At 44.4% G+C, this 26,312-nt stretch overlaps 2 protein-coding genes across 4 annotated transcripts in view; both read left to right on the forward strand.

Moving 5' to 3' along the window:
* Positions 1 to 4,535, forward strand: part of col18a1a (collagen type XVIII alpha 1 chain a) — a 61,537-nt gene extending 57,002 nt beyond the window's left edge. For all 3 annotated transcript variants that reach the window (XM_076160557.1, XM_076160558.1, XM_076160559.1), the window contains 9 exons: positions 235 to 357; positions 656 to 806; positions 904 to 968; positions 1,098 to 1,226; positions 1,338 to 1,370; positions 1,484 to 1,831; positions 2,419 to 2,616; positions 2,696 to 2,811; positions 3,160 to 4,535. In XM_076160557.1, the coding sequence (XP_076016672.1) occupies positions 235 to 357; positions 656 to 806; positions 904 to 968; positions 1,098 to 1,226; positions 1,338 to 1,370; positions 1,484 to 1,831; positions 2,419 to 2,616; positions 2,696 to 2,811; positions 3,160 to 3,373 (1,377 nt within the window). In that variant the 3' untranslated portion in view covers positions 3,374 to 4,535. The remainder of the gene's footprint in view (positions 1 to 234; positions 358 to 655; positions 807 to 903; positions 969 to 1,097; positions 1,227 to 1,337; positions 1,371 to 1,483; positions 1,832 to 2,418; positions 2,617 to 2,695; positions 2,812 to 3,159) is intronic.
* Positions 4,536 to 10,815: 6,280 nt separating this feature from the next.
* The window catches only part of pcbp3 (poly(rC) binding protein 3), a 29,127-nt gene continuing 13,630 nt past the window's right edge, over positions 10,816 to 26,312 (forward strand). The window contains exons 1-3 of the mRNA XM_076160518.1: positions 10,816 to 10,877; positions 25,421 to 25,475; positions 25,643 to 25,748. The gene's annotated coding sequence lies outside the window, so the exon portion shown is untranslated. The remainder of the gene's footprint in view (positions 10,878 to 25,420; positions 25,476 to 25,642; positions 25,749 to 26,312) is intronic.

The following is a 26,312-nucleotide window of genomic DNA, read 5'->3' on the forward strand; positions in this document are numbered from 1 at the left end:
AAGATCTTAAATCAAATGTGTCTGTGTCTGTGATGGAATTTAGAGGAATTCTGCATTCCCATTAGAAAGTTAGTGATTGTCATTGGAAAAACAGCAGCTTCATGCTTCATTAACAGAGAAATTATGATGAAACACAGAATCATTTAGAGGCAACGTGGTTCTTTGATTCTGCTCACATTCTATTATCATTATAATTTATCTTTAAACTCTCTCAAACCTGCTTGTCTCCAACAGAATGAACTGAAGGGAGAGCGTGGAGATTCGGGTGTGAAGGGTGAGAAGGGAGAGCCTGCTGGTGGATATTATGACCCACGATTCGGAGGAGTACAAGGCACAACTGGCAAACCAGGCCTACCGGTGAGTTCCACTACAGTAGAGACAAATGTCTTTTATATGTGGATCAGTTCGGAGGACACACAGCGAGCAGGGAGATAATGAAAAGATATGATGATCGTGATCATAGTGGTGATTGATGACATGCTTGGGGTGAAGAGCACAGATTCCATTTGACACAGAAATTGTTGTAAGACCCTAGGTTGGTGTAAAGCTTACAACTCTGTCATTCCCATTAAACTAGAGATTTAAATGGTCCCATTGTCTTGCTGAAGGATTCCAACAGTCCCCTGATTGAAAACAAGTTTCTATTTATGTTAAGGGTCCAAAGGGAGACTCCATAATGGGCCCTCCTGGACCCCAGGGACCACCAGGATCACCAGGGATTGGTTATGATGGTCGCCCGGGGCCTCCAGGGCCACCAGGACCCCCAGGTTCTCCCTCACTGCCTGGACCTTATAGGCCCAATCACCGTGAGTGCTGTTCGAGTGAATCTATCATATTTCATTCACACTCCCTCCTACAACTACTGCTGGAGAAAATATCTGACGTGTTTATTTCATTTCAAAGCTGTCAGTGTACCAGGACCTCCAGGTCCTCCTGGCACACCTGGCACTCCTGGTTCCTCCTCTGGGGTAAGTCATTGTCTGAGAATTTCTCACTGGTTTTCTAACAGGCCTGGAGTCTCCATGTCTCCATGACGGACCTCAAATATTTCTTATGTTTTGGCACCCATTAAACCCAAAGCATCTGTTTTCCTGCAGGTCACAGTTCTGAGGTCGTATGACGTCATGATCGCAACTGCCAGACGACAAGCAGAGGGCAGCCTCATCTACATCATAGACAAAGCAGACCTCTATCTACGAGTCCGCGATGGACTACGACAAGTCATGGTACAGTGAGCTACACACACACACACACACACACACACATAAGGCCTTCAAACAGGAAGGTTTCTGTGGAGTTTATTACAGACTTTCATATACTTGTTCTTCCTCACACAGCTTGGACAGTACAGTCCCTTCTACGGAGACCAGGTATGTGTGACACAATGAAAGCTGACTTGTATTCATATTATTTGGTCTTTTGTTTGTGTTTAGACGTTCACTTAAGTATTATTTCTTAAGCTGAATCATTTTTCCCTTTAAAGGACAACGAGGTTGCAGAGGTTCAGCCCCCGCCCGTGATTAATTACCCTCAGTCCCAGGATCAGTCTCACAACAATGGTGCTGGACATTACTCCCAGGGGGGTCCTGCCGTTGGGCCCTATGAGCCCCCTTCACACGCGCCTGTAGAGCCCCCCAAGAGGGAGCCGGTCAATCCAGAGCCCAGGTATCCCCCCCATTATGATCCCAGATTCCCAGACCCAAGATACACGGGTCAGACAGATGGAAGGACAGGCGGCCTACAGCCTGAGAACCGGCAACCCATCAGTGTCCCGAGACCCCTTCCACCTATAGTGCAGCCTGCAGAGCACGAGCACGTCTCAGGACCAGGGGTGAGTTTGATAACACATGATCAATCCGGTCAATCGTTGTATTCTATGATCAAGTGTTTGAGACTGCTTCATTCAGCCGAGCTACTTTATATAGCTACGCTAAGACTTACTAGCAGCCTGCCAGCATTCCTAGCTAGCTACAAACTAGCACTGCGGGTACAAACTAGCCTTGCTTTCTTTACTGTTACCTGACAAGAGTGTGTCTGGTTTACAAACTACAAACTTTATTTATCCCCTGGGAAACATCGACATCTGCTGCTATGTAGCTAGCTAGCAGTCTTGCCTCTGCTGCCGTTGTTGGTGGAGCAGCTTATATGCTAGGCTAGCCCAGAGTAACGGCACCAGGAATGTTTATCTCAGCAGAAGCCTTTAATTAGTAATAAATTCATTTAAAATTGATATAGTGTGTGAAATTATTGATGTCTTTGCTGAGGGGAGGGGGGGGGAAATCAGGTCTCCCGTGGCACTGGAGGGTTTTCATTCCTCAACAACCACCTGCTGATAATATGTTGTCCTTTACTTAACTCCCTCATGAATACATTAATGTTAATGCGAGCGTTAATGCAAGCCTGTGTCTCCCTCACCAGCTGCACCTCATGGCCCTGAACGCACCGCAAAGTGGAAACATGCGGGGGATCCGTGGGGCCGACTTCCTGTGCTTCCAGCAGGCCCGGGCCGTGGGCCTGAAAGGAACCTTCAGAGCCTTCCTGTCCTCCAAACTACAAGACCTCTACAGCATTGTCCGCAAGTCGGACAGGGACAGCCTCCCTATTGTGAACCTCAAGGTGAGGAGCCGCTAACATACCTCCCTCCTGCACCAAGAGGGATGCCTTTGCTTTAACATTATATGTCTTCTCCATGCAGGACCAAGTGTTGTACAGCAGCTGGGAGTCTTTATTTAGTGAGAATGGAGGTAAAATGAGGGATAATGCACCGATCTACTCCTTTGATGGCAGAGATATCCTCAGGGACAGCGCATGGTGAGTTGCTGTTGGATTTTAGCGTATCAGCTCTGTTCCGCTGTTCTATTTATTTTGCCTAATCAGTCTTCTGTTGCCTTTGGGGTGTGTGTGTGTGTGTGTGTGTGTGTGTATAGATTCCATTGTTCATACATCAGGTTATGTTTGTTTAACCTCAAGAATAAACATGCAAATGAATCTACAGGGGGTTAAACTTAGACGAGCCCTCCAGGTGGAGAACAAAGAAAAAAATCGAGGATCTTTTTTTATTCGAATTTTCCAAAATCAAACCGTGACTTATTTACAATGCAGTTCAGCCTCCAGTGTGTTGTAATCCTCTGACTCCTCTGCTTGTTTGTTCGGGTGCAGGCCGGAGAAAATGGTGTGGCACGGCTCGAGCGGCCTAGGCCACCGGCAGACAGACAACTACTGCGAGACATGGCGGGCAGGCGACCGCGCCGTGACCGGTCTGGCATCGTCGCTGCAGAGCGGACGCCTCCTGCAGCAGACCTCCAGCAGCTGCTCTGGCTCCTACATCGTCCTGTGCATCGAGAACAGCTACTTAACACACACCAAGAAATAAATCCCGTCCACTCTTCTGCCCCTTTTTATTTTTTTCCCCACATTGTTTTTTGAGCCCTGGTGAAATGCTAGCAGACATGTTTTTAATCCTCCGATTACACACCTTGTGAAACGCCTGGTGTCCAATGAACTGGCCCTGTGGCTCTTTGCCTGGCAGAGACGATTTGCGGTGTCTGCTCCTCCCTTCCATTAATGCCAAAGAGATGGGTCGAACAGAAGGGTGTTGGGCCTTTTTCTCGGGGGCATTGGCACATATTTCCTTCAATGGGTGGAACAAGAGCAGAGAAGCAGAGGGAGCTCTCAAATTTGTATCCATTTTTTTAATTTCTTTTGTATATTATATGTTTGTTGTTTGTGTTCATTTTGTTTCTTTTATGACAATATCAATGTTATTACCTTTCTGAACAGTTTTTATTTTGAAATGACTATATCCATCCTGTTATTGTTGTTTAGGTATTTGATTGATTTCCACATTTGTTTCAATTTCATTTAAAAACGGTGGGTTACTATGGGGAACAGCAAACTTTGAAAGAATATTTTAAAATTTAAAGATATTTATTTTTAAATGAAATGACATAAGGACATAGGATTTGATTTGGAAAAGAAGAAAAAAAAAGAAGACATTGATAAAACCCATCCTGAATCTTTGTACATGGAAGCACTGAACGTTTCACACATAAAGGGCTTTGATCCGACAACCTGAGGGGACTGCTTTACTAAATCAGATCCTATAATTACCAACAACTACTTTTGTAAGTATTATTCTACATGCCTACGATTTTGAGTGCATTCATGTCTGGGATGTGCTTTTACATCTCATCGTATTTTAACAGATTTACAGACAACACTGTGCTGAATAATCTCACATCCAGATGCCATTCGTCAACATTCCTTTGAGCTGAAATTGAGCCTTTGACCAAGTGATTTAATGAAATAACCTATAAGTCAGTAAGCTGATAAAGGTCAGTTTGCTGCTAATCAGACAGAAGCAGTGTGTTCAAATGTCGATTTTGCAGTAATTTGCATTCAATTTCCTAAACTAACTGGGTCCGACTGACTGAACCTGTGGATCATTTTTATTACAACATGTGCTGTACCATTTCTCCTAGGCACTGAATTAAAAGTCTTCAACCACGACTGATAATAAACTGTACATCAGTGAATTTTTTAGAGATGTGTCTGAGTTTATTTACCACCGTGTTTCTTGATCTAACACATTTTGGATCTAACGTCAAATTCACACAACCCGGATTTTGGCTTGGATTTTACAAATTTAGTGTGATCACAGAAAGAGGCCCCTGATCAGAGGCATGTCGGGGGGGCGCTCCCATGATCCTCATGTAAATTGGTTGACCTGATTTGAGAGCTTTGCCAAGGCATCGCAGATATTTGGGAGATATCTTGTATGTTTACCATCTGGAGCTATCGGCGACTCCAAAGCATGTGGTGTGAGTCATGTGACTGACAATGGCAGCAACAGCCGTCAAGAAGATAGAAACGTGGATATTTCCTGCACACGGTTGGTCAATTTACCTTTAATTCTTATGATATAAAGTGACTTTGAGAAAGCTTTGATTATACTGTGATTAGTCAATAGATCTGCTTGTTCAAATGTCATGTAAACCTTAATGAGACCTAAAGGAACAGAAATTTAAGTAGACACACGTACATTTTATCCACAAGTTGTCTCAAAAAATATAACTCCTTTTTTACAAGAGGATAATAATGAAACCCGTTGTTTTGTATTGTTAATGTGAATGAATTCCACAGATTTTAATTGTTCTGATTCAGAAATGTCCAGACTGTTGTGAGCCACCAGGGGGCAGTGCAGTCTCCACCGGCGGCACCAGAAGTGAGCCACAGTGGAAAACCAGTGACCTGCCACCGATAAGGCCGATCCCATGAAGAGCTCTGACAGGCGCGTCAACTTTCCACATTCCACTCTGCGGTGCTGACTGGTTTATGGCCCCGTCAATGGGGTGTTACTGGTGGCCTTGACTGTTTCACCTCCACACAAATCACGGGTGCACAGTGACAATAAAAGACAATGCATTAACCTGGGTGGACCTCAGGGCGGGATTTGGTGTATCTGCAGAGTCCATCTGTGCCTGGGAATTAATTTGGTTCACTCCAGCCATAAATACATCATCAGCATCTGGAGTGGAGTGAATCTTTCTCTCATATTTGCTTCCCAAGAAGGTTAATTAAGTGACTTTGCACCGTGATGCAACAATTTCTGATTATAATAATAATACCTGCCATTTTTAAGTTTTTGAGTTTCAAACGTGGCAGCAACATCTCTTTAGTGTTTTGGGCGATCGGCTGCATCACTCAGCGGCTGTGGTTCACGATTCCCAACTGACATTAGTGCAAAAAGTCATGCATATGTTAAGATTTAACTCTTACAAATGAAATTACGCAAAGGACTTCTTCTTATTTAATCTCCCAGGCTGGTAAAGTAGCTTTTTAAAGCGAACTGAATTAGGTCACCAGTCAGCCTTAAGAAATCCCCTTAAATCTCTGCTTTAAAGTTGGGAGGCGTTTCAAGATATTTGATTAAGAGAGAGAGAGATTAAGATTAATTTGAATTATTCTAAATTGCCCTGATTAAATTGGAAGCTTTAAAGGAACCACAGTGAATTATTCCTTTACCTTTTCACCTCCGATACCTTTTTACTGAAGGTGTCTCTCACAAAACTTCAGTAAAATGTGTTTTGAGACATGTAGTAGTATAGACAAGTATAATGTGTGTATCTGCTTCACCTGAATGTTAAATTCTCTCTCCATGTTTCCTGACAATCCTCTCTGGCGGTCTAAACTGTTTCCTGTTTCTCCACCCAACATCTGTGTTAGACACTGGTTGACTGTCAAAAACCCATCGACCCGACGCTGATGTCACAGAAAAGAGCAGCATTGTGGCGTTTCTCTGCAGTATTTTATTTGGAGACTTTTTCAGGAGCAAACACAAAAGCTTCATAAGAATAAAGAGTAAAGAGGGGGAAAAGGCTGTCAAATGTGTGAAAGGCCACTGTGCAGTACAGATGGAGAATTGTCCATTACTCATATGTCAGACTCATTTAAGTGGTCAGAGAATGGGGTCCAAATCGCTGCAAAATTCTTAGTCCTCGAGAATCATCTTTCCATCTGTATGTACGACATCATTCAGACATCTACCTTTGAAAAGAATGAGGTGTGGGCAATTTCCAGTCTTTCAAAATGAGTCTTCTAGCCTGCAGCATTTCTTCTTACACACATTTGTGTCCTGTATTCGGTTTTCTAAGGACAAAAGAGCACACATATAGGTTGTTATGTCATGCTATAGTTTCTGCAACATCTCTGATCAAAGCTTATACTGTTGCAGTCGCCATGCATCCAGGCTAATAGGGGGTTAAATTGTTTGGTCAAATGATCAATAGCTCTTCTCATTGTCTTCTCTGTCTGTGTTACTAGAATCCAGTATTATTGACAATGCTCATGTCTGCTTGGATCATTCCACTGGAGGGGTAAATGAAGAGCTTCTGTGCAGTAGAGGTTAATGTTAATTACACGATTGAACACGACCCTGCTCACCATGTTTCTTGAAAACTGGTTCATGCTGTGTATTTTCCATTATTGCTACTGCTAGACAAAGGAAGGACGAAGGACAAACCAATCAGGTGAAACATATTGTAACCCTCACCTAAAGCTAGACTTGAATACTGAGGACATCAAACACAGTTACAGTTTGACTAAAGTCCATTTCTTTCCGGTTTCTCATTTCCACACCCTTATGCTGATATTAAGTAGGTTTTAGACATTTTTAGCAGCAGCCACACAGGCATGTCACTTGTAAATCAGCTGAGAGGACGAAGGCCACAATTTATCTTCACCCCCCGACTCAAAATAAACAGCGAAAATTCCCAAAAATAATCAGTAAATACAGTCGCTTCCCACTCGGCTCCATCAAATCAACGCCTGCCTCTTAACTTAAGCATCTCAGCTTTGCGGGCAGCCTCTGCTGGAGTTATCAGGCTTATATTAATTGACTGAGGGGGCTCAGTGTCACAGCAGCGTCCCTGGTTGAAAGAAAAATAACTAGCATCAACGCACGTGTCCAATTCCTCAAGGTCTTTCTCAAAATGCTTGGAGTGTTGTTGTGTTTCTGACAGAGCAGTTACAGTGGTGGTGTAATAACACACAGCTGGCTCTGCTGTGAGGAGCTGTCTGCAGGGGGAAGGCTATATTTAGTGGGTGCTAAGTAATAACTAAGTACACTGAAATGATCCAGCCCAAGTAACAGCACAGAGAAGCGACAACCAGATATTGGGGAGGACTTAATTACGTTTGGGGCGGAAGCAGAAAGCCACGGCTGTCAGATCTCTGCTCTATGTTTATACGGTGACTCACCGTCACATTAACCCAAATCTAACACCGACTTAACAGAGGGTTCATTCCTGTTTCACACACAGAATCTGGATGTAAGACACAAGATGGAGGTGATATGAGAGGAAAAAAATCCTGTGGAACCTGCTTTATAATAAGTGATTAATAAGAAGGTCTAAAGCAACATTTGTGTCTGAGTCGTTCACATTTTCACGGGATAAATGAATAACAATCACAGACCTCTACCCCCCCTGTGAATCTTATGGCATTTAAGCCTTTTTCCCCTTCTCCTTTAAATATTTGATGAGGTGGCTGTTATCTAGTGTGGATATTCTTGGAGCCTTGTGTGATTATAAGAAATAAGCCCTAGATGTCTATTTATCCCCTGCAAATGTGCGGGAGTAAAACAAAGTCTGTGTTTGATTTTAAGAGATCAAATCCTAAACGCTCCCACATGTCCAGCTTGTAGGAAGACACAGACATATTCAGAGAGAGAGATTTCTTTCGGCCTTCTACCTGGTTGATCTTCCAAATAGCTCTCATGATGCTGATTACTGAGGTGCATGGTTGTTAATTTGTGGTGGAACTTTTACTTTGCACCCTGTGTGAATCTGTAAATTGAAATGATTCCCCTGTGCTTAGAGCTCAAAAGAACCCCATACATTGAAAAACTTCTCAAAATGTGTTTTAGATGTCGCTGAATATTACAATCTGTGTCCTTCTCCTCATTATATTTGTGATTCTGGATGGAACCGTCCCCTCTTGATTGGTTGTGGTGCTTCCTTCTATGCGTCTCCATGTTGGTGAGACCCGAGCACAGTGATGTCATTTAGAATTCATCAGGTCAGGTCCCCCTCACAGAGCTTACACAGCTCACTACCCGTGGTCATCACCGCAGCCGGCTACATATTCAATGTGACATCTCCTTCCATCTTTTTATGAATTTTTTACGTCTCTTCCTCTGCGTGCTCACAGTCTGAAGGCGCTGGTGTGGGTCCTATTCTATAGACCGCACAGCTGTAAACCACAGTGTTTGCTCTCGGGATCCCTGGCTCTTATTTCTTCTTCTTTTTTTAATATTAAATGGATCCTTGTTGTTGTCTTATGGACCGGATCCACTGAGAGAATCAGCGCCATCATTTAATTGTTGCATTGTTTTGACTCAAACCCAGGAAACAGGGCGATGGAGAAATGAGGTCAAACATTGCCAGTCAACAAAATAAATATGCGTGAAATTAATTTTCTGATTGGTACACATGCCAGTCGGTCCCATCCTGGATCATTTATGCAGGCGACGCTGTCACACAGACCAGTTTCAACATTCTTTCATGCATTTCACATCGATTTTGAGAGGAGGACAAAACTTCGAACACACTCAGGTGTTGACAGCCTCATTGATTTTCATGACGGCTGCTTCCTCCTGTGCTTCAAAGAGGAACAATAAGAAGACATGCAACAGTTTATCACCAGACGCCATGTTGTGCTGGTCCGGTCTTTAATCTTTTGTTCAAGATTTCAGAATGATCGACCATTTGGAGAGAATGAATGATAAATAATAAAAAAATAAAGAAATACAATTAATTGTGAAAGGGGATAAGGGAGAGAGGAAGTCTCTGAACTTAACTTTCCTCTGAACCACTTTCTGTGCCACTAGTTTCCCTCTGGGACTCTTTCTTTTCTTGTGTGGTCACAGCGGAGTAAAAAAAAGAAAAACAAGAAGAAGAATCCTGTCAAGATCTTAGAAAACCAACACCAGTTCACAACAATAATACACTCCTCCCCTCCCCCCCTGCTTCTCTACAGCTGGCAGCCCTAGAGAATTCTCTCCTCTCCAAAGAAAATCTACCTTTCAGCAAGTCACTGAGCTGTTTGCTGACAAAAAAGAACAAGCAGGAAGTAACAACGCTTTGGCTGCTTCTGCTCCATTATAACCTGAGCCTCTTTCACTGCACTTTGCAAAATGAGGAGTTGGGGTGTGTGTGTCGGGGGGGAAGAGGGAGGGGGGGGGGGGGGGGGCAGTGATTGTGATGTGCTTTTCATTCCTCAACCTGACAGTTTGCCATTGATCATTTATCAAGCCGGGCTCTCGCAGGAGCCATCGATTGGTGAGGAGGGAATAAAATAAGACTTGTGGAAGCGAGGTGTGCTCCTGACTGAGCCACGAGATGGTCAGAGTCTGAGGAAGACTCTGATGAAGACTCTGATGAAGACTCTGATGAAGCCCGCTCTTCACTCCCCGCTCAGACTGTGCTGAGTCAAATGTACTGAATGTGGAAGAAGGGGAATGAGTTATGTGGGTGTGTGAGTGTGTGTGAGAGCTTGTGAATGTGAACACACGCCTGCCTGTGTCATCACGCGTTACTGCCTGTCTGTGTGTGTGAGAGAGAGAGAGGGAGAGGGGGAGAGACAGCATGCGTGCCTTGTTTGAGCACTAAAGCTGACTAAAACCTCTTCCTGCCAGGTCTGCAGGGGAGCGTGCAGTCATGGCGTGCTGGGTTAAGTGGTCCAGAATCTAATCAGTCTAATGTCTGCAGCCTCCAGTCACACTTACTGAGTGCAATGGTCTGTCCTTCAAAAGGGGGAAGATTTTCATGACTCCTTCCATATTGTAATTATTCCAATTGGATATGAGCTATTGCATTTATTGGCTGTGGCAAAGCACCGGCTGCCTGCGCTGGGATTGGCTCCCTGCACGCCTCTCTGCTGCCTCCCATTGGCTGCCTGGGGGGGGATTGGGAGGAGCTCTCTACCCATCCTCCCCCCTGTGGCACAGTGTGTAAATGTAAAGACTCTTTCTCTGCCTATTACCGGAGTGACTCTGAGCTTTTGGTGTCTGCCTCCGAGGTTGCGTGTGTGTGCGCGCGTCTCTGTGTGTGTGTGTGTATGTTGGAGGGGTGGGGGGGAGGTTGGAGAAGAGATAAATAGAGAGAGGGAGCGAAAGAGCAAGCAGCGTTTCTTCTTCCCCTTTAGCCTCCCCGTCTCCCTGCTCCTTGTCACTCCATCCTTCTTTCCCTCTCCTGGACCCTGGACCACCCTGCAGCCCCGATCTGAGCCGCACCAGGACCCCAACCACCCAGACCGCCCCAGGACCCTTTGACTCTCCTCACTTCTCCATCCCACCAACCTGTGTGACCGCCGGCCAGGTAAGATCTCTTTGCTGACTGCTTTAGAAAGTCCTGTGGGTCGCTCCTCCTCTCCTCCTGCTCCTCTTCTTCTCCTCCTTTCACTCCTCTGTTCTCTGTTGTCTTCCTCTCTTTATTCTTTCTAGTTTCCCCCCTGCAGCACTTGTGCCGCTCTTGTAAAAGTAGGCTGGCTGAGCTGAGATGAGATGGTATCAGCAGGGTCACTCTTCCTTTGATAAACTTCCCCCTCCCTTCCTCTCTAACCCACCATCTCATCTTCGCTCCCCATATGTTTTGCAGTCTCATACCCTGCAGGGCTTCAGCAGAAACAAATTCAGTACAAAAGCGAATCTAATCTTTTATTTCTACAGCAGCCTGGAACCCAAGTTGCCAGGGACATCAGGCTGTGTTTTGGTTATGGAAAATGCATCTCTAATTGATTTTTAAAGTGTTTCTGTTGGCTTTGTGATGGCTATTTATAGACACTGACGTGCCAGACGCACGTGGCCACTTCCCTAATGCTGGGACACAACACAGGACTGTCCACGGGCTCCAGGACGCATGACATTGCACAAAGTGTAATGACTTTACAAGGCAGTGACTTGCTTGATTGAATCAAGCAATCTCTCCGGGAGAACTCCAATATTAACATGGCCCATAAAGCATTCCTGGCAAGAGCAGAGGGGGAAAAACTGCTTCGTTCTCCATCCGCACATCCTGTACTTTACCAGGAAGGGGAAGTGTAGTGTATGTATGTGTGTATGTGTGGGGGAGTGTGTGTTTGTGAGTGAGTGAGTGAGACAGAGATGCTGCTAAAGTGCTTTCGACATCAATACTGCTAGCCCAGAGTTTTTAAAGCCACTCTATAATGTCTGAAAATAGGACCTGACAACAACATCAACACCCCGAGAAATACTTCTGCTGATAATTGTGAATTTTGGCTTGTATAAGTGTAATTTTCTCAGTCTGCCCTTCGTCTCTGAGATAATCATTGTATAATTTAGACAAAAAGAGCATCTGTGACAAAGAGGAGATGGGCCTCTGGCTGGATTGTTTTATTTTGGTACTGTGTAATTAACAACACAGGCTTGGCTGTGATCAGTTCTTCCTTTCACCCGTTTTGTTGCGTCGCTGAGCGTCTTCACACGTCGTTCAAGTGCTGTAGTGTGAGTAAGTTAGGAAGGTGTGAATTGTGTTTGTCTACACTGTGGCCCCCAAAAGCTGATCCGGCTTTCTGCCAACCACCAATAGAGAAAGTCTCAAATGGCTCATCCTCATCAAATCAAAGTCAGCTCGAATTTGCAGCCGCCTTTCATCTTTGCGCGCTTCGGACTCTATTAGAGGTGCAATTTGTGATCTGAATGTACGCCGGCAACTCCTCCAGGATGTGAAAAGAGGCGGGTGGCAACATCACACGTCTGTCTACACCCCTCCCGACTGGACAAGCAGTGACAACGACTGCAAGAGCCCAGAAATTGGCCTCACCGGATTTGGAGGTGGGAATAGAATGATAGAAGTCTCATTAGTCAACCTCTTGAAGACATAATCAGATTTCTGTCAAATTTTAGTGTCTAGTGCGTGGACGAGGCCATCTGAAATAAAAATAATTGGTAAAATCTCAACAGGTTTGTTCAGTAGGAGTGTTTTAATTAAGGTATGAGCTTAGAGATCGCAGGCTTTGGTCGTTCAGGACGAGTAATTGCAATCCTGCTGAAACACAAATGGACTTACTTAACTACTACATTCTCTACTTGTCCTAAGTTATTGGTTGAGATGGTGTAAGAAAGTCTTACACCTATACATCACATAACGCCTTAGATGTCAGGTGGTGTTGGATGAAGCCACGTCATGAAGGTTTGGGAATTAATTGGAACTAAAGAAGTCAATTGAAGCGTTAAGGTGCAGCACAAAAGTCCGGTCAATGCTGAGGACGTTGTGGTGTTCATTGATTATCGGCAACGTACGTGTAGACAAGTAAATTCTAGCTAATTATACATGTGCGTTCTCCAGGCGTGTTGTCAGTGTGTTTCGCTTCCATTTGGAATAGCCGCACTATAAAAAGATGGATCACATGTATCCAGTACATTCAGTCAGCTCTGCTTCCTCCTCGCTCTGCTAGCAGCTGGCTCCTTTGTGCTTTGGCCCATTCGAGCCATTCCGGATCTCATGCTGGCCTGGCTCGGGGCACAGAGTGGGCCGGGAGTTGCCTGGGAAGACGCTGGCACAAGACCGGCTGTGGTCTTGGTATCTGTCAAAGAAGAGATGGAGAGCAAATGATACAGACGAGAAGGATGTAGAAGAAATGATGAGTTAGTATACTGATGTTACTGGACACTGTGTTTCTGATTCAGCGGGACTTTGAGAACTGCTAGAGTTTTTAACTGAGTTTAATCCTGGTTTCTGTCACAGTTATACAAGTCAAGAGAGAGAAAGAGAGAGAGAGAGAGAGAGAGAGAAAGAGAGAGAGAGAGAGAGAGAGAGAGAGAGAGAGAGAGAGAGACTGTAGGTTATTTAGCATTAGCAGTTTTATCACCATCTTTTTTAACCTTTGCTGAAATAGTATTAATAATTATATCATATTTTACACATGGTTGAGTCTGGAGTGTTTCTTTGAGTCCAGTCATTTTTCATGAACCCCTGCTACTCTTCCTCTGGCATGCTTTCTATCGTGTCATTAAGTTAATTCAACTGCACAGCTATGATTCATTGCAGAGCTGCTCTATGTTGCTCTACCAACCACTGACAGAGTTCCTTCACTTGCTCCTGAGTCTCAGAGAGGTGAAATGTAGATGAAAGTAAGTTCTGCCTGTTCCCGCTAGCTAATGTTGTCGTTGGCAGTTAGCAAAATCACAAATGCTAGCTAGCTGATCTGGCTTCCAGCTAGCACAAACAAGCTAACGGCCACTCCTGAGGCCACTGTCGGTTCTTCACCTCTCACTCCCTCCTTCACGCTTGCTTGACTGGTAAACAGCCCTCTGTCACCGGGCCGGGCTGTAAACTTAAAAAACCATCTATCCCGTGTCATAACTCATAAGAGAATGCGTGTTGGGGGACGGGAGACATCGCCGGCGGCTGAAATTGAACACGGCACCTTTTGAAAGTTGAGGCTATTGCGGAGAATTATGAGCTATGAAATCTGAGGGCCCTTTTTTTTTGTCTTGGTGCAAAGCCACCGGCCGATGTAATTTAAGCCGGCGACGGGTTGCCAGATCAATCAGAAAAGGATGAAGAGGAGAGGAAGAGGAGAGGGAAAGAGGGAGAGGCAGAGGGACTGGGAATGGAAAGGTACAGCGGGAACAGGAAGGAGCTTTTTACCTTCCCCGCTGCTTTGCGAGCATCACTCAGGGTGGTACAGTGTGGTCATAAATAGGCGGCCCCCCTGCCCCCCCCGCCCCCTGTGTGCACGCTATTTATATCCTCACTAATACAGGAGGGGGGTCGGAGAAACAGGTCAAGTGGGAAAGTGGCATGAACATATTGTTGGCATGGAGTTATTAAGATCACTGCAGTGATCAGAAGGCAGGAGGAGGAAAGCGTTTGGTTAGAAAAGAAAAGCAGAGAAGACATTAAAGATTAAATGTGTTTGTTTTTCTCTCTGGATTGGATTCCAGCTGATGTGCGGTGCAGTTTTCCATTTTTTGTTTTGTGTACTGAATCCATTTCAAAGCTGCAATGATGTCACCCGAAGATTTTTAGTATTTGTGGATTGAGAATTGATGAATGTCAGGTCAGGATTGCAGCGTCGGTCCCTTCAATCCTCCACTGTGTGAAGTAACACATAGTATTTGTCCTTTGATGGAGGGATGAAATGAAAGGGCGACAGGCAGGTACATCCTCTCGTCTGCGTGTTCTGGATTAGATTGTCACCCATTTTAGAGATTTTTGATGATGGTTGATGTACTTGCTCACATGTTTACCAATTATCCCCCTCTCCATGTGACAGTCTGTCACAAACTGAAACCCAATTTGTGGAGGAATGTCAGGCCCATTTGATTTGTGTCCACAACACAACATGTGTGTTTTGTTGCAGTTTCTAATCACCTCTGTTAGTAACGCTGTCTGTCCAGAGGTGCTGTGGTGAAAAAAGGACCTGCATACATTTGATCTTAACAACAGAAAAACAACTCAAGCATTTAGAAGAAGACCTCTGATAACTGACGTATCTGTGTGTGTTCACAGTTGTGGCTTGTAGGGCTGCAATGAATCCCTGTTGAGCAAAGGTCAGGCAACAATACAGAGGCTCAATGTTTAAATCTGCTAACTAGGGTTGTGTCATCATCTCAGAGGCTCGTCTAATGTGCACACTTGTCACACACACACACACACACACACACCTCGCTGACTGCACCTTCAGTGTCATGCTTCATGTTCAGGGGTTCATCGATGGTAATGTGTTTTGTTTACAAATACGCTGAATGCAGAAACACAGTGTAAAGTTGTGCGCACCATTAACAGCACTGACAGTGTGACAGAAAACAAGAGAGTGTTTAAATGAGCTTCTGCCTGGTGGCGTCTCCCTGGCTTCAGCAGATCGTTGTAGTATGAGGCGGTCACACTCAATATGATGATTCACACCACATCATGTAGAGAATCCAGTGTGTCCTTGCTCTGTGAAATTGCAGGTCTGTGGACTGTGAGGTCAGTAGAAAGTGTAAGAGATATTCTAAAGCTCATCTCTTAGCTGCGGCTCTTGGCAGTCAACGCGGCCTCTCAGCGTTTTTGCTTGATTAAAAAGCACCCAGGAGTTTGTAAGCGTGCGGTAGGTGCGAGCGCACACCCTGACAGCTTAACATACTGATTATTCAAGCCTCTTAGGCTAAGCCACGCCGCTCTACTGATGAACGTCAGCTCACTTTTCTCCCTCATACACTCTCAATTTCTCCCTCGCTCTTTCTCTGTCTTCTTTATTCCCCGTTTGAAAGAGCGGAAAGGCACTGACAGATTGCAGAAGGCAAACCTGTTGTCTGCGAAAGCACAAGGGATCAGTGACACAGTGATACACGCCGGCTTTATTTAGACATAATCCACCCGGCGTAGAGTCCTGGCTCCCCGGCTCCTGTATGGAGCGAGGCTTTGTAATGTCACATGCTGTTGACCACAGGGAAAGTCCCTCCGCCGGGGTTTGATGCATTAGCTCTGGCCGATCTGATTGGCTGCTCCTTGATGGAGGGGGTCAAGACATCAAGAACAACACCGCACACACACAGCAAATGATACCACTTTTCTTGACGCACTTTCCTTGGATGCTGCGTTTGCATTATAGTTTCCACACCAGTGTGTTCATTCGACGAAATGGCTGGAAAAGGCAATTTTGGTTATAGAGGCGATGAGATTGTAGCGATTCAATTTAAGCAAAGATGGAACTGTTACAGAGGACGTTTACCCCAGCAGGTACAAAGGAACATGTAACCATTAAAAACAAAACACCAGGAATCAGATACACTCACATCTATTTTGGGAAATGTGGACATAAATCTGATACGTAACAGAAACCAGCCAGATCGCCATCCGACACACAGATTTGAATTTCCTTGCCGTTGCATCTCACACGTCAGATAACGCGATACTGCTTTGCTTTAGTCCGTAGAGTCAGGGACCCACAACAGGATCAATGTCTGCTAATCAGCACAATCACAGATCCATAGATATAACTAATCGTTTTCAAAATATAATGTCTAAAGTGGAGAACAACATGCTGGTGTTATTATTTATAGATTTGTGTCCATGAATCATTTTGTTTTTCTCCATCTGAACGATCTGAAACATGTTAAGATATCAGACTACAGGAATACTCTTATGTGTGTGTGTGTGTGGTGTGTGTGTGAGTGTCCTCTTTGTGTAGAGTGTGTTGCCTTGTCGTCCCCTCAGCGTTGTTGGCGAGGCCGCGGCTGTTTCCACGGCGCTGCACCTGACCAGCAGATTGGCCCCAGCTGGGGGCTGAGGGAGGAACAGACAGGCTGGAAGTTACAACAGTGAATCTGATTTCCAGCCACTCAGCTCATACTGCTGACATGTGCAGCAGGAAAACGCTACATTTGCACTTCATCCTTTGATATTTCTTAGAATAAACACACACACAGTACATTCTTTATTGTTTTTATATTAATGTCTATTTAATTTAGGGCGTTTTCAAACAGAGATGGTTGGGAGCGTTTGTATTCAGTCAGTATAGATTTGTGAGGTTTATAACCCAAATCATGGCTGCGGCTGTGAACATATTGCAGTGCTTTCATCATTCCTTGGCCATTTTCTTATCCCAGCATCGTAAATTTCCTTCCTTTTGATTTTGTCGCTTCCTCCCCAGACGAATGAACGCCGTGCCAACAAAAAACGCCCTTAATGTTGGGAATCTGCGTGCACACAACCTGCGTGGGCTTTCGACTCGTCCTGCCAGAAAATGAAACGTATCAAATTACGTTTGCATTGCACTTCAAAACACTACGCCAAAGTGCCTTATGGGCAATAAAACGTTGTTTAAGCCTCGGTGATTCCCACATCTATGCAAATCAGATTACAGAGAAGCGCCGCAGACAAAAGCTGAAGTTGGCAGAACGGCACGGCGATGGCAGGAACTGGAGCAGACGAAGGAAATGATAGAGACGCGTTTAGGTGACGAAGGCTTCACTGGACCTTCAGCCTCACCGGACCTTCAGCTTTCTAATGAACCGGCTGTGAACTTTTAAGCACTTTGCTCTCCTTTATCTCCCTTAACCTTCTATTTCATCCCTCTATTCCAAGAGTATGAACTGGAAGCTATGTGCTCTGTTTCCCTGACACACTTTCCCTGAGCCCTGTCTTTATTTATCAATTTATTTATTTATATTTTACATTTTTCTGGTGCAGCTTCCAAAGCATCCGCAGGAGAGGCTGCTAAGTCAGCGAGAACGCAGCCGCCTGTGCTTAAGCAGATGTAGGAGAGGAGGCCCGCGCTCCAGGAGCTCCAGAAAACACACAACCCCTCCTGAGTCGCTGTCGCTGGCGCCCACTCAAGAGTCTGAGGTGCCTTGCGAGAGAGAGGGATAGAGAGAGAGGGATAGAGATAGAGAGATACAGATAGAGGGAGATAGAGAGAGGGAGAGAGAGAGAGCGTCTACTGTATGGTGAAGATGGTGAAGTGGGTCAGGTCTGAAAAAGATCTTACAATCCCACAAGGCAGTGCGGTGCTTTCTGGCTCCCTATATGTACGTTATTCATTAATCACGAAAAACATAAACAGAATAGCGAGGACACATTGAAGAATTACATCATGTAGCCAAGTAGCGTTGAAGATGTCCGACACCTCCCGTTGTTATAATGGCTACAAGAACGACGCGTCACTTCTCTGCGTCTCTCTGCATTCTTTTTTCCACATTAGGACGTCGGGGAATGGTTCTCAACCCGGCCGCCCTCGTCTATTATTCAATTGATGTAATACTGACTCTGTGTCTGAGCAACTACTCAGATATTATACTCTTTCTGGAAGTGCCTCTCCCTCTGTTCAAGCTTGTTTGCTTTTATATTTTGTCGTCAGAGCTGCAAGACTAAGAGGATTTCTTCCGTTGAGTCAGACTTCACTGCATTTCCCCCTTTGATAGGCTTCAGTTGGGCAGCAGTGGCACCAACATATCGAGACCTGTTTGAGCAAGTTGATCAAAAACAAACCCTGTTTTCTGCGATCCGTGATCTGATATAACACTGAAGCAACTACAAGGTGTTGATCCATCGGCGTTAACCACAGTGTTTAATATTTAAGATGTTAGAACGCAAGGGTTAGACCAAGAGATTTCTCTGCAAGGATGAGTTTCCAAACATGTCTTTGCATAAACATCTCCATGGTTAGCATGTCGCTAACACACAGTAACATCTTCCTTGAAAGGGTGGGGGGCGTTCTTGTTTCGCTTTGCTTGATTTGTTATCTTTTCACTTTAACTCAGACCGGAGCAAAGACAGAGCAGGTAAGAGGACACTGTGAGGTCATATAGAAACCTATAGCCTGTCATGTGTTGCCAGCAGATGACATAGGAGACTGGACATGTCACAGCCTCCTGGGGGACGGCACCATCTGTTATGGATCAGCACAGAACAATGGCACAGATAACTGACACACGGCGCAAACCAGCCATTGTCCTCTGGCTAATCAGATATAAGAATTCATATTTAATTGCTAGTCAGATGCTGCGTCCCGTCTTTGTGTATTGACGTGCTTTTGGAATCGTTCCAATTATTCCAAGAACATCCTCTTCATTTTTTTTCTCCCTCTGACACTTTTCAGAGCTCGCAGCGAGCTGAGCCGCAATCTGTTTCCCTGCAGGCGAATCAAAAGTGGAACCAGATTATTTAAGCAGCGTGGCGTGATCCCTCTGCACCAACATTTGATGGAACTTGATCCATCAGCTAATTCCCTTTTGTCGCTCTGTGAGACAGCCATATGACATCATGATTACCCCCCGCATCATTTCACTGCACGCCACCATATTGCTGCCGTTGTGTACGAACCATCCAGTGACAGTTTCAAGGTTTCATTTCCATACATTTGCCAAATTCTCTGAGAAAAACAGATTCCCAGATAAACTCTAAAGCTCATGGAGGTGAAAACAAAGTCTTTTCTTTCCTGAAACTGCAGCTAGAGGACATTTTTGTGTCTTTTGTTATCATACTGTGTGTGTGTGTGTGCGTGTGTGTGTGTGCATGTGTATGAAGTGAGGTGCAGAGAGTGGAACACTGTGAACATGACATTGGTATGTAGGAGGTTCATATGATTTCCCCACCGCTCAGGATTAAGTATTTAAAGACTCTGGAACATCAAAGTGTTTTAGCGTCGTCTCTATGTTAAGGAGAGGCTCTTTGCTGAGGGTGTGAACACACACACACACCCACTTGGAGCACAAAGTAAGCTTGTGGAACACCTTGAGTGGTTTATAATTGGTTTTATTTTGTCAATTCTTAAGGTGTAAACTCTCTCTCTCTCTTTCTATCTATGTGTGTGTGTGTCTCTCTCTCATCATTTCTTAACTTGTTTCTTCAAGCTGGGGTCAAGATGCGACAGGGGATGTCAAAAAATTGTCATAGAATCTTTTCAATGCAATTCCATTCGATTTTGAGATTACAAATCAAGCCTTTCCTCATAGCGTTGGAGCCATTTGTCGCAGCCATGGCAACAGGAAGAGCAGTTGGTCAAATGAACATGACACCATACATCCAGAAAAAAACTTTTTAGAGGCATGAACACTGAAATGCTTTTCCCTTGTAGCAGTGATGTTTTATGCAATTTTCTAAGGTCCACTAGTCTCAATATTACTCAAATCTTATACTCGATACTATTTGTTTCTCTATCTCATCGTCACTACTCACATAGTAGTGTAAGTATGCATCTTATTAGTGACTATGCATTAGGAAAGTATACATATAAAATAATATTTATGACTGTTATTATGAGTATACTAAATAATGTGTCTCTGCGTGCATCTAAGCAAGCAATTAAAACCAACTATACACGCATGAGAAACTCCTCTTGAAAAGCACGAAGGCCCGGTTAGTTCAACTCCATTAAAATCTGTAACTCATCACCTTGGGGAGCAATCAGGCTCCATTTACAGTACGTCTCGGTAAAAAAAGGGGGGGAGGGGGGGGATATCAGGTAATGCAGCCTGTCAAAAAATCGACTGGTCAACAGTTTGTTGCTGGTAATTTATCAGATTTATTAAAGCTGGCACATTTTATCTGCAGAAAAATTGTACTTGTAAGGGGGAAAAACAGCTGTGCAATTTCCATGCACACAAGGAGGCAAATCTCATGATGCATGAAGCTCATTTGGCTGACTGCATGTAGAATTCTGATAAGTTGGACAACTTAATAAGGCGCATAACAACATTCCTCCCCTCTATAATCTGAAAGCTATGATACGCTGAACCCAGACATTAGGGGAACCGTAGGGTGAGAGGTGTATAGGATTAATAAAAGTCATCATCCAAAATTCAAGGTTTTCATCTGGCAATAAGAATTAGATGAAATGTGAGTGTGCAGACCCTTATCTCTGACTGTATAATGCTCATTGTCGTCATCTAAATCAACATAATGGTTCAGAACTCATAAATCTGAACTTCCCAATGTGGCTGAACGTGAGATTTATCATCACTTCTAAGGGGTATCAATAATTTCGTCCAGGCCATTTTCATTTGTTTCAGTATTTAAATCTTCAGTTACACCAGAAATCAAAAGCAAAGCGTCAGTTCTATTAAATATGGAATAAATAATGGTGGCTGCCAATACCTTATGTCAGTTTCAATGTATTTCAGAGAAAACTGTGGGGTTTGGGTTTTATTTTAAGTGTGCCAACCCTTTTAGCCACATCTCTGCAGTGTAAATGATGTGACATAAGGTTTAACTAGCTGCAGTCCATTTAGATGTGACAAAGCCTGGGATGGATTATCAATGCATTTAAATGGAATGCAGCCATCAGCACCGGTCGTCTTCAGTTCCACCTGTTTGTCTCAATATGACAAAGTCCAAATGTCCAGAGTGAACATCCTTTAGAGACTTTTTTAGAGTATTTTCATTTAAACCTTTTCTATGATACTATCAGATGTTTTTGGCATATTCAGAAGAAATTAATTATTAGAAGTTTTGTTTTTTTGTTTTTTAATTTTTCTAACAAAACAAACATAGCCAGGCTTAGCACAAAGGTGTTCATATTTTAAATGCCAAAATTCATCATCCTGTCTCGAAGAAGAAGCGGTGCACTTTAGGAGGGAAACCAATCAATTTAATGAAAACTAAGTTCAGAAAAAAATGCCTTGAAGCCTCAGGAGCCTCATCAAAGAAATTCTCATAAACCTGATTTAACCGACCCAGCTGCTGGGCTGAGAATCAAACAATTAACAAAAAAAACAGGAATGAACAAGAACAACAAGTTATGTGTCACAGTAGGTGCTAATAAATAAACTTCATCAACAGCTGAGGAGCAACAACAAGCTGTGGGTGACACCCGACTGCTGAGGGTGGATACTGCACCCACCTCAGTGACTCCAGAGCAGAGATCTGAGCTCTTCAACCACTCTGATTTTAATTCCATCTTTGAGCAATTTAACACTTAATCATCAGACACTGTGTCATCTCCAGATCCCTCTAACGTGAATATGAACTCAACATCGGTGAGGTCATCTTTGGCTTCATTCCAGAGGAGCGATTACAGAGGTGTGTCAGGAGCATAGGAACACTTTGAGAAATGCATTCAGTGATCAGTCTAACTGCTCATTCACTTTGATGTCACACAGTCCATAGAATTACCCACACTACACTACACACACACACACACCCCACAGTTGTGTGTGTGTTTGTCCTTTCATTGGATTTCAGGACGTCAAGATTTTATTAGGCAGTGCTGAAATGAATGAGCTGTGTTCTGCAGCGTTGGTCACAGACTTACGTAAAGCATTTTTACACGCTTTATCTTACATGCATGCATGCATGTGCAAAGGAGAGAGAGAGAGGAGAGAGAGAGAGAGAGAGAGGGTGTACGTACAGAGAAACAGACCAGTTGGCAGGGACAGATTCAAGCACCATGCACTGATTCTAGTCTCACCACACACACACGCACACGCACACGCACACACGCGCGCACACACACACACACACACACACACACACACACACACACACACACACACACACACACACACGCACACATGCACACACACACACACACACACACACACACACACGCGCACACACACACACACACATACACACACATGACTGATGAGCAGGCAGAAAGGGAAGCTTCTCAGGGCATAAATATGTCCAGCGTCAAGATATACAACTGGCAATTCCATCTCCCTTTGAAGCCTTGCCGATTGCTTTTTGCCCCCTTCTCTTCACACACACACACACACACACACGCACACACACACACTCTCTCACACACACACATACATGCTCATTTACAGGACAGGCACAGATATCTAACATAAGACAGGCAGGATATGTAACAAAATGATCCTTACCTTTCTGCTTAAAAGAGGATTATGCAAATACATCCAGCAACTGTTCACTGACAACAGAAGAAGAAACACTCTAACTTACTTCTCTGGGCTTATAAATGGGCAGAATTGAGCCATAGGGGTTTCTGATCACTTACACTGGATACGTATGAAGGTTAAGACCCATCAGAACCTGACATCAGGGTGTGTGTGTGTGTGTGTAGGTGAAACACTCCAGACTGAATGTTGGGTAAATGCACATTCAGTATTTGTCCATCTGGTAAATTCTTAAATAAAAAACCCAGCATTTTAAAATTTGAACATTTGCTCAGTATAGGCAGTGATGTCAGAACGTGCATGTGTGTGTTATTCTGGAACAATTAACACAACTACAAACCAATAAGAACACAACTGTACTATCTCTAATGTGTAATGGTTCATACTCTCTCTCTCTCTCTCTCTCTCTCTCTCTCTCTCTCTCGCTCTGTGTGTGTGTGTGTGTGTGTGTGTGTGTGTGTGTGTGTATGTGTGTGTGTGTGTGTGTGTGTGTGTGTGTGTGTGTGTGTGTGTGTGTGTGTTATTGCAGTCCTGACAAAACCAGAAATCCTTAACATTCAGCTTTCACAAGAGCTGACTCACACTCCAAGAAACCCCAAAACACACACTGTGACAAATTCCTCCTGGCAAATGCCGAGGCCGAGTCATCTTACACACAATGAGCAGCCTCTGTCCAAGCCACTTCAAAGCAAAGTACTTAGCGCGGCCCTGAGTTGAGTGACGGAGCCGCGTTTCCCCCTCATGCAGCATACGGGGTTAACTAAACAAGTGAATCTGAGCGAGGAGGCATTTGCTAAAAAGCTGGATGCGGCCGGCTAAGCTCCTGTGATTGGCCTTTTTGTGTGAGAGTGACCGCTTAAGTGCTGTGTGTCCCTCCTGGTGCAGCTGGAGGAGGAAGACTCCTCTGACTTCTGCTGCTCTGCAAATCTGAGCATTACGTGTGTGTGTGTGTGTGTGTGTGTGTGTGTGTGTGTGTGTGTGTGTGTCTGATGTTATCTGGGACTGTGTCCTGTAGCACGCACATCAGTGTGAGACACAATTTGGCAGTTATGCATGCTTCTGGGACAAAGAATGAATTTTTGGACATGTTTTGGTGTGTTTGGAGAAGAAAAACGGCAATGAACATCAACACCAAGAGAGAGAGAGAGAGAGAGAGAGAGAGAGAGAGAGAGAGAGAGAGACAGAGAGAGACAGAGAGAGAAAGAGAAAGAGTGAGTGAGAGAAAGAGAGAGTGAGTGAGAGAGAGAGAGAGACAGAGAGAGGGAGAGAGAGACAGAGAGAGAGAGAGAGGGAGAGGAAGAGAGAGAGGGAGAGGAAGAGAGAGAGAGAGAGAGAGAGGGAGAGGAAGAGAGAGAGGGAGAGGAAGAGAGAGAGGGGGAGAGAGAGAGAGAGGGAGAGGAAGAGAGAGAGGGAGAGAGAGAGAGAGAGAGAGAGAGAGAGCGAGAGAGAGCGAGAGAGTACTGTATGTAATTGTGTATGATTTGCAGGGAGAAAGCGAGCCAGAGCGGCGTTTACCATCAGCATAGAGCGTTGAGTCCTTGAGCAGATGGGGTCAGCGCTCTAATCTGCAGAGGTGACGATATTGTGAGGAGAGGATAAGAGCAGAGGCGAGGGGTCGGGGGAGGGGAGGAAGATGAGTATTAGCCTTTTTAGATGTCATTAAACATTAATACTGTCAGGAGGCCGGAACACACTGGGGTCCTTCTCATTGACTTTCATGCTGCGTGCTAATAGAGTTTCACCCCCGGGGACCTGAGCACCCCACACTGCCACGAGCTGAGGGGAGAACAGATCACCGCCCCTTTACTGGGGATTAGATCGGTGCCTCTCTGTGTGTGTGTGTGTGTGTGATAGTGTGCTAATTGTGGATTGTGTAAGGTTATACATTTCTACCTCTCTTTCGCTGTCTCACTCCTCTTCTGTCTTTAACTCTCCATCTTCATTTAAGTCATATTTAATCCTTCAATTCAAGTACATGCCCGACACTTTGAGAACCCCTGTATGTCTTAAACCAGATGCCATTGATTTTTTCCCCCAACATATGGATACAATGAAAAGCATCGTAGCATGCAGGCGTTATTCTTAAATTCTACTGTTTTTGTTCAGCATTCTGGATGTTTTACCTGAAAGGCGCCGGCAGAGGGAAGTGCTTTCCTTTCAAAAGCAAATGCAGCAGGAAAGAGAAAACCTGAGCCCCGCCCCTCCTTCCTCTGTGTGTGTGTGACTGTGTGTGTGGCTGGTTTGGCTCGGAATAAATGAGCCTATAGCATTTTTTTTTCTTCTCCATTCTCACACTAGTTATTGCAGTTTGTGCATTTGTCCAATAGAGGGCGATGTTACCTCACAACTAAAGTGACACTGAAGCATAAACTGCTCCCATTCACACAGATTCTCCTCTTTTCTCTCCTTTCTGCAAACGAGACAATGTCCACTACTAAACATTTAGTAGTTTTTGTCTCTCCTTTATGACTTTATACAGCAGATTGATGGTGATAGTTCATTATAATGATCATTAGAGCTTTAATCTTAGCATTGTTTTCTTCTCAACAGATCCTCTGAGTCCTCGCCTGCATGAACTTCATCTGATCTGAACTCACAGCTGCTGGTAAGACATTTTCAATCATCAATCACTTTTATCTACAATCTGGACCTTATGTCATCACTTTGCATGTTTCCACAAGCACATCAAAGTACAGATACAAGACATAATGAGTGAATTAGATAAACACCATATCCAAACCTCTCTATGTCTTGACCCTGTGATGTGTTCAGGTGGATCAGGCAGAACTTCAGTTTCCTCAGTCTGCTGGAAGGGTGTCAGCCTCGTGTCACATGACCTTGAAGAGAAAACCTACCAGACTTTTGGCATCGCTTTTCGGTTAGAGACACCTTCTTATTCTCTTTGCACGCATATAATGTGACAAATAATCAAACAGGGTGTACACGATCATGAAAGTTATGATATACTGAGTAGTATGGGTGAAGCAGCCCTGGTTGACGCAAGAAGTTTGGGTTGCAGTGGTATAGCAGAGTTTTACTGATGGAAAAGTTTCACTGCTAAATCAGTGTAGAAAGTCAATAATAAAGTTCTCTAAGTGTGACAGACCTGCGGTGACCTCTGTAGTGGTGCTATCTTGTTTGTGTTTCATAAAACCTGGCAGCAAAGTCGCACCTTCAGCAGCATGTTCCACTCAATATCTCACCCATGATGCACTCTCCTCACACAATGAGCCACACAAAAATACCTCACAAAGCAAAGACATCTGGTGTGTGGCCGGTAATGACTGAGAGTCAATAGTAGAGTTGGAGCTTCTCTGACCCAACAAGCTGGCAGGTCTTGGACAGGAAAACACAAATTGGAAGCAAAATCTCCCAAACACATATGTGTGTGTGTGTGTGTTCCATGCATGGACGTGGCTACAGAGGCTTCTTCATTTTCCCA

This window comes from Genypterus blacodes, unplaced genomic scaffold, assembly GCF_046128005.1.
Source record: "Genypterus blacodes isolate CSIRO-AG114 ecotype Tasmania unplaced genomic scaffold, CSIRO-AGI_Gbla_v1 ptg000106l_1, whole genome shotgun sequence".
NCBI classification, from domain to species: domain Eukaryota; kingdom Metazoa; phylum Chordata; class Actinopteri; order Ophidiiformes; family Ophidiidae; genus Genypterus; species Genypterus blacodes.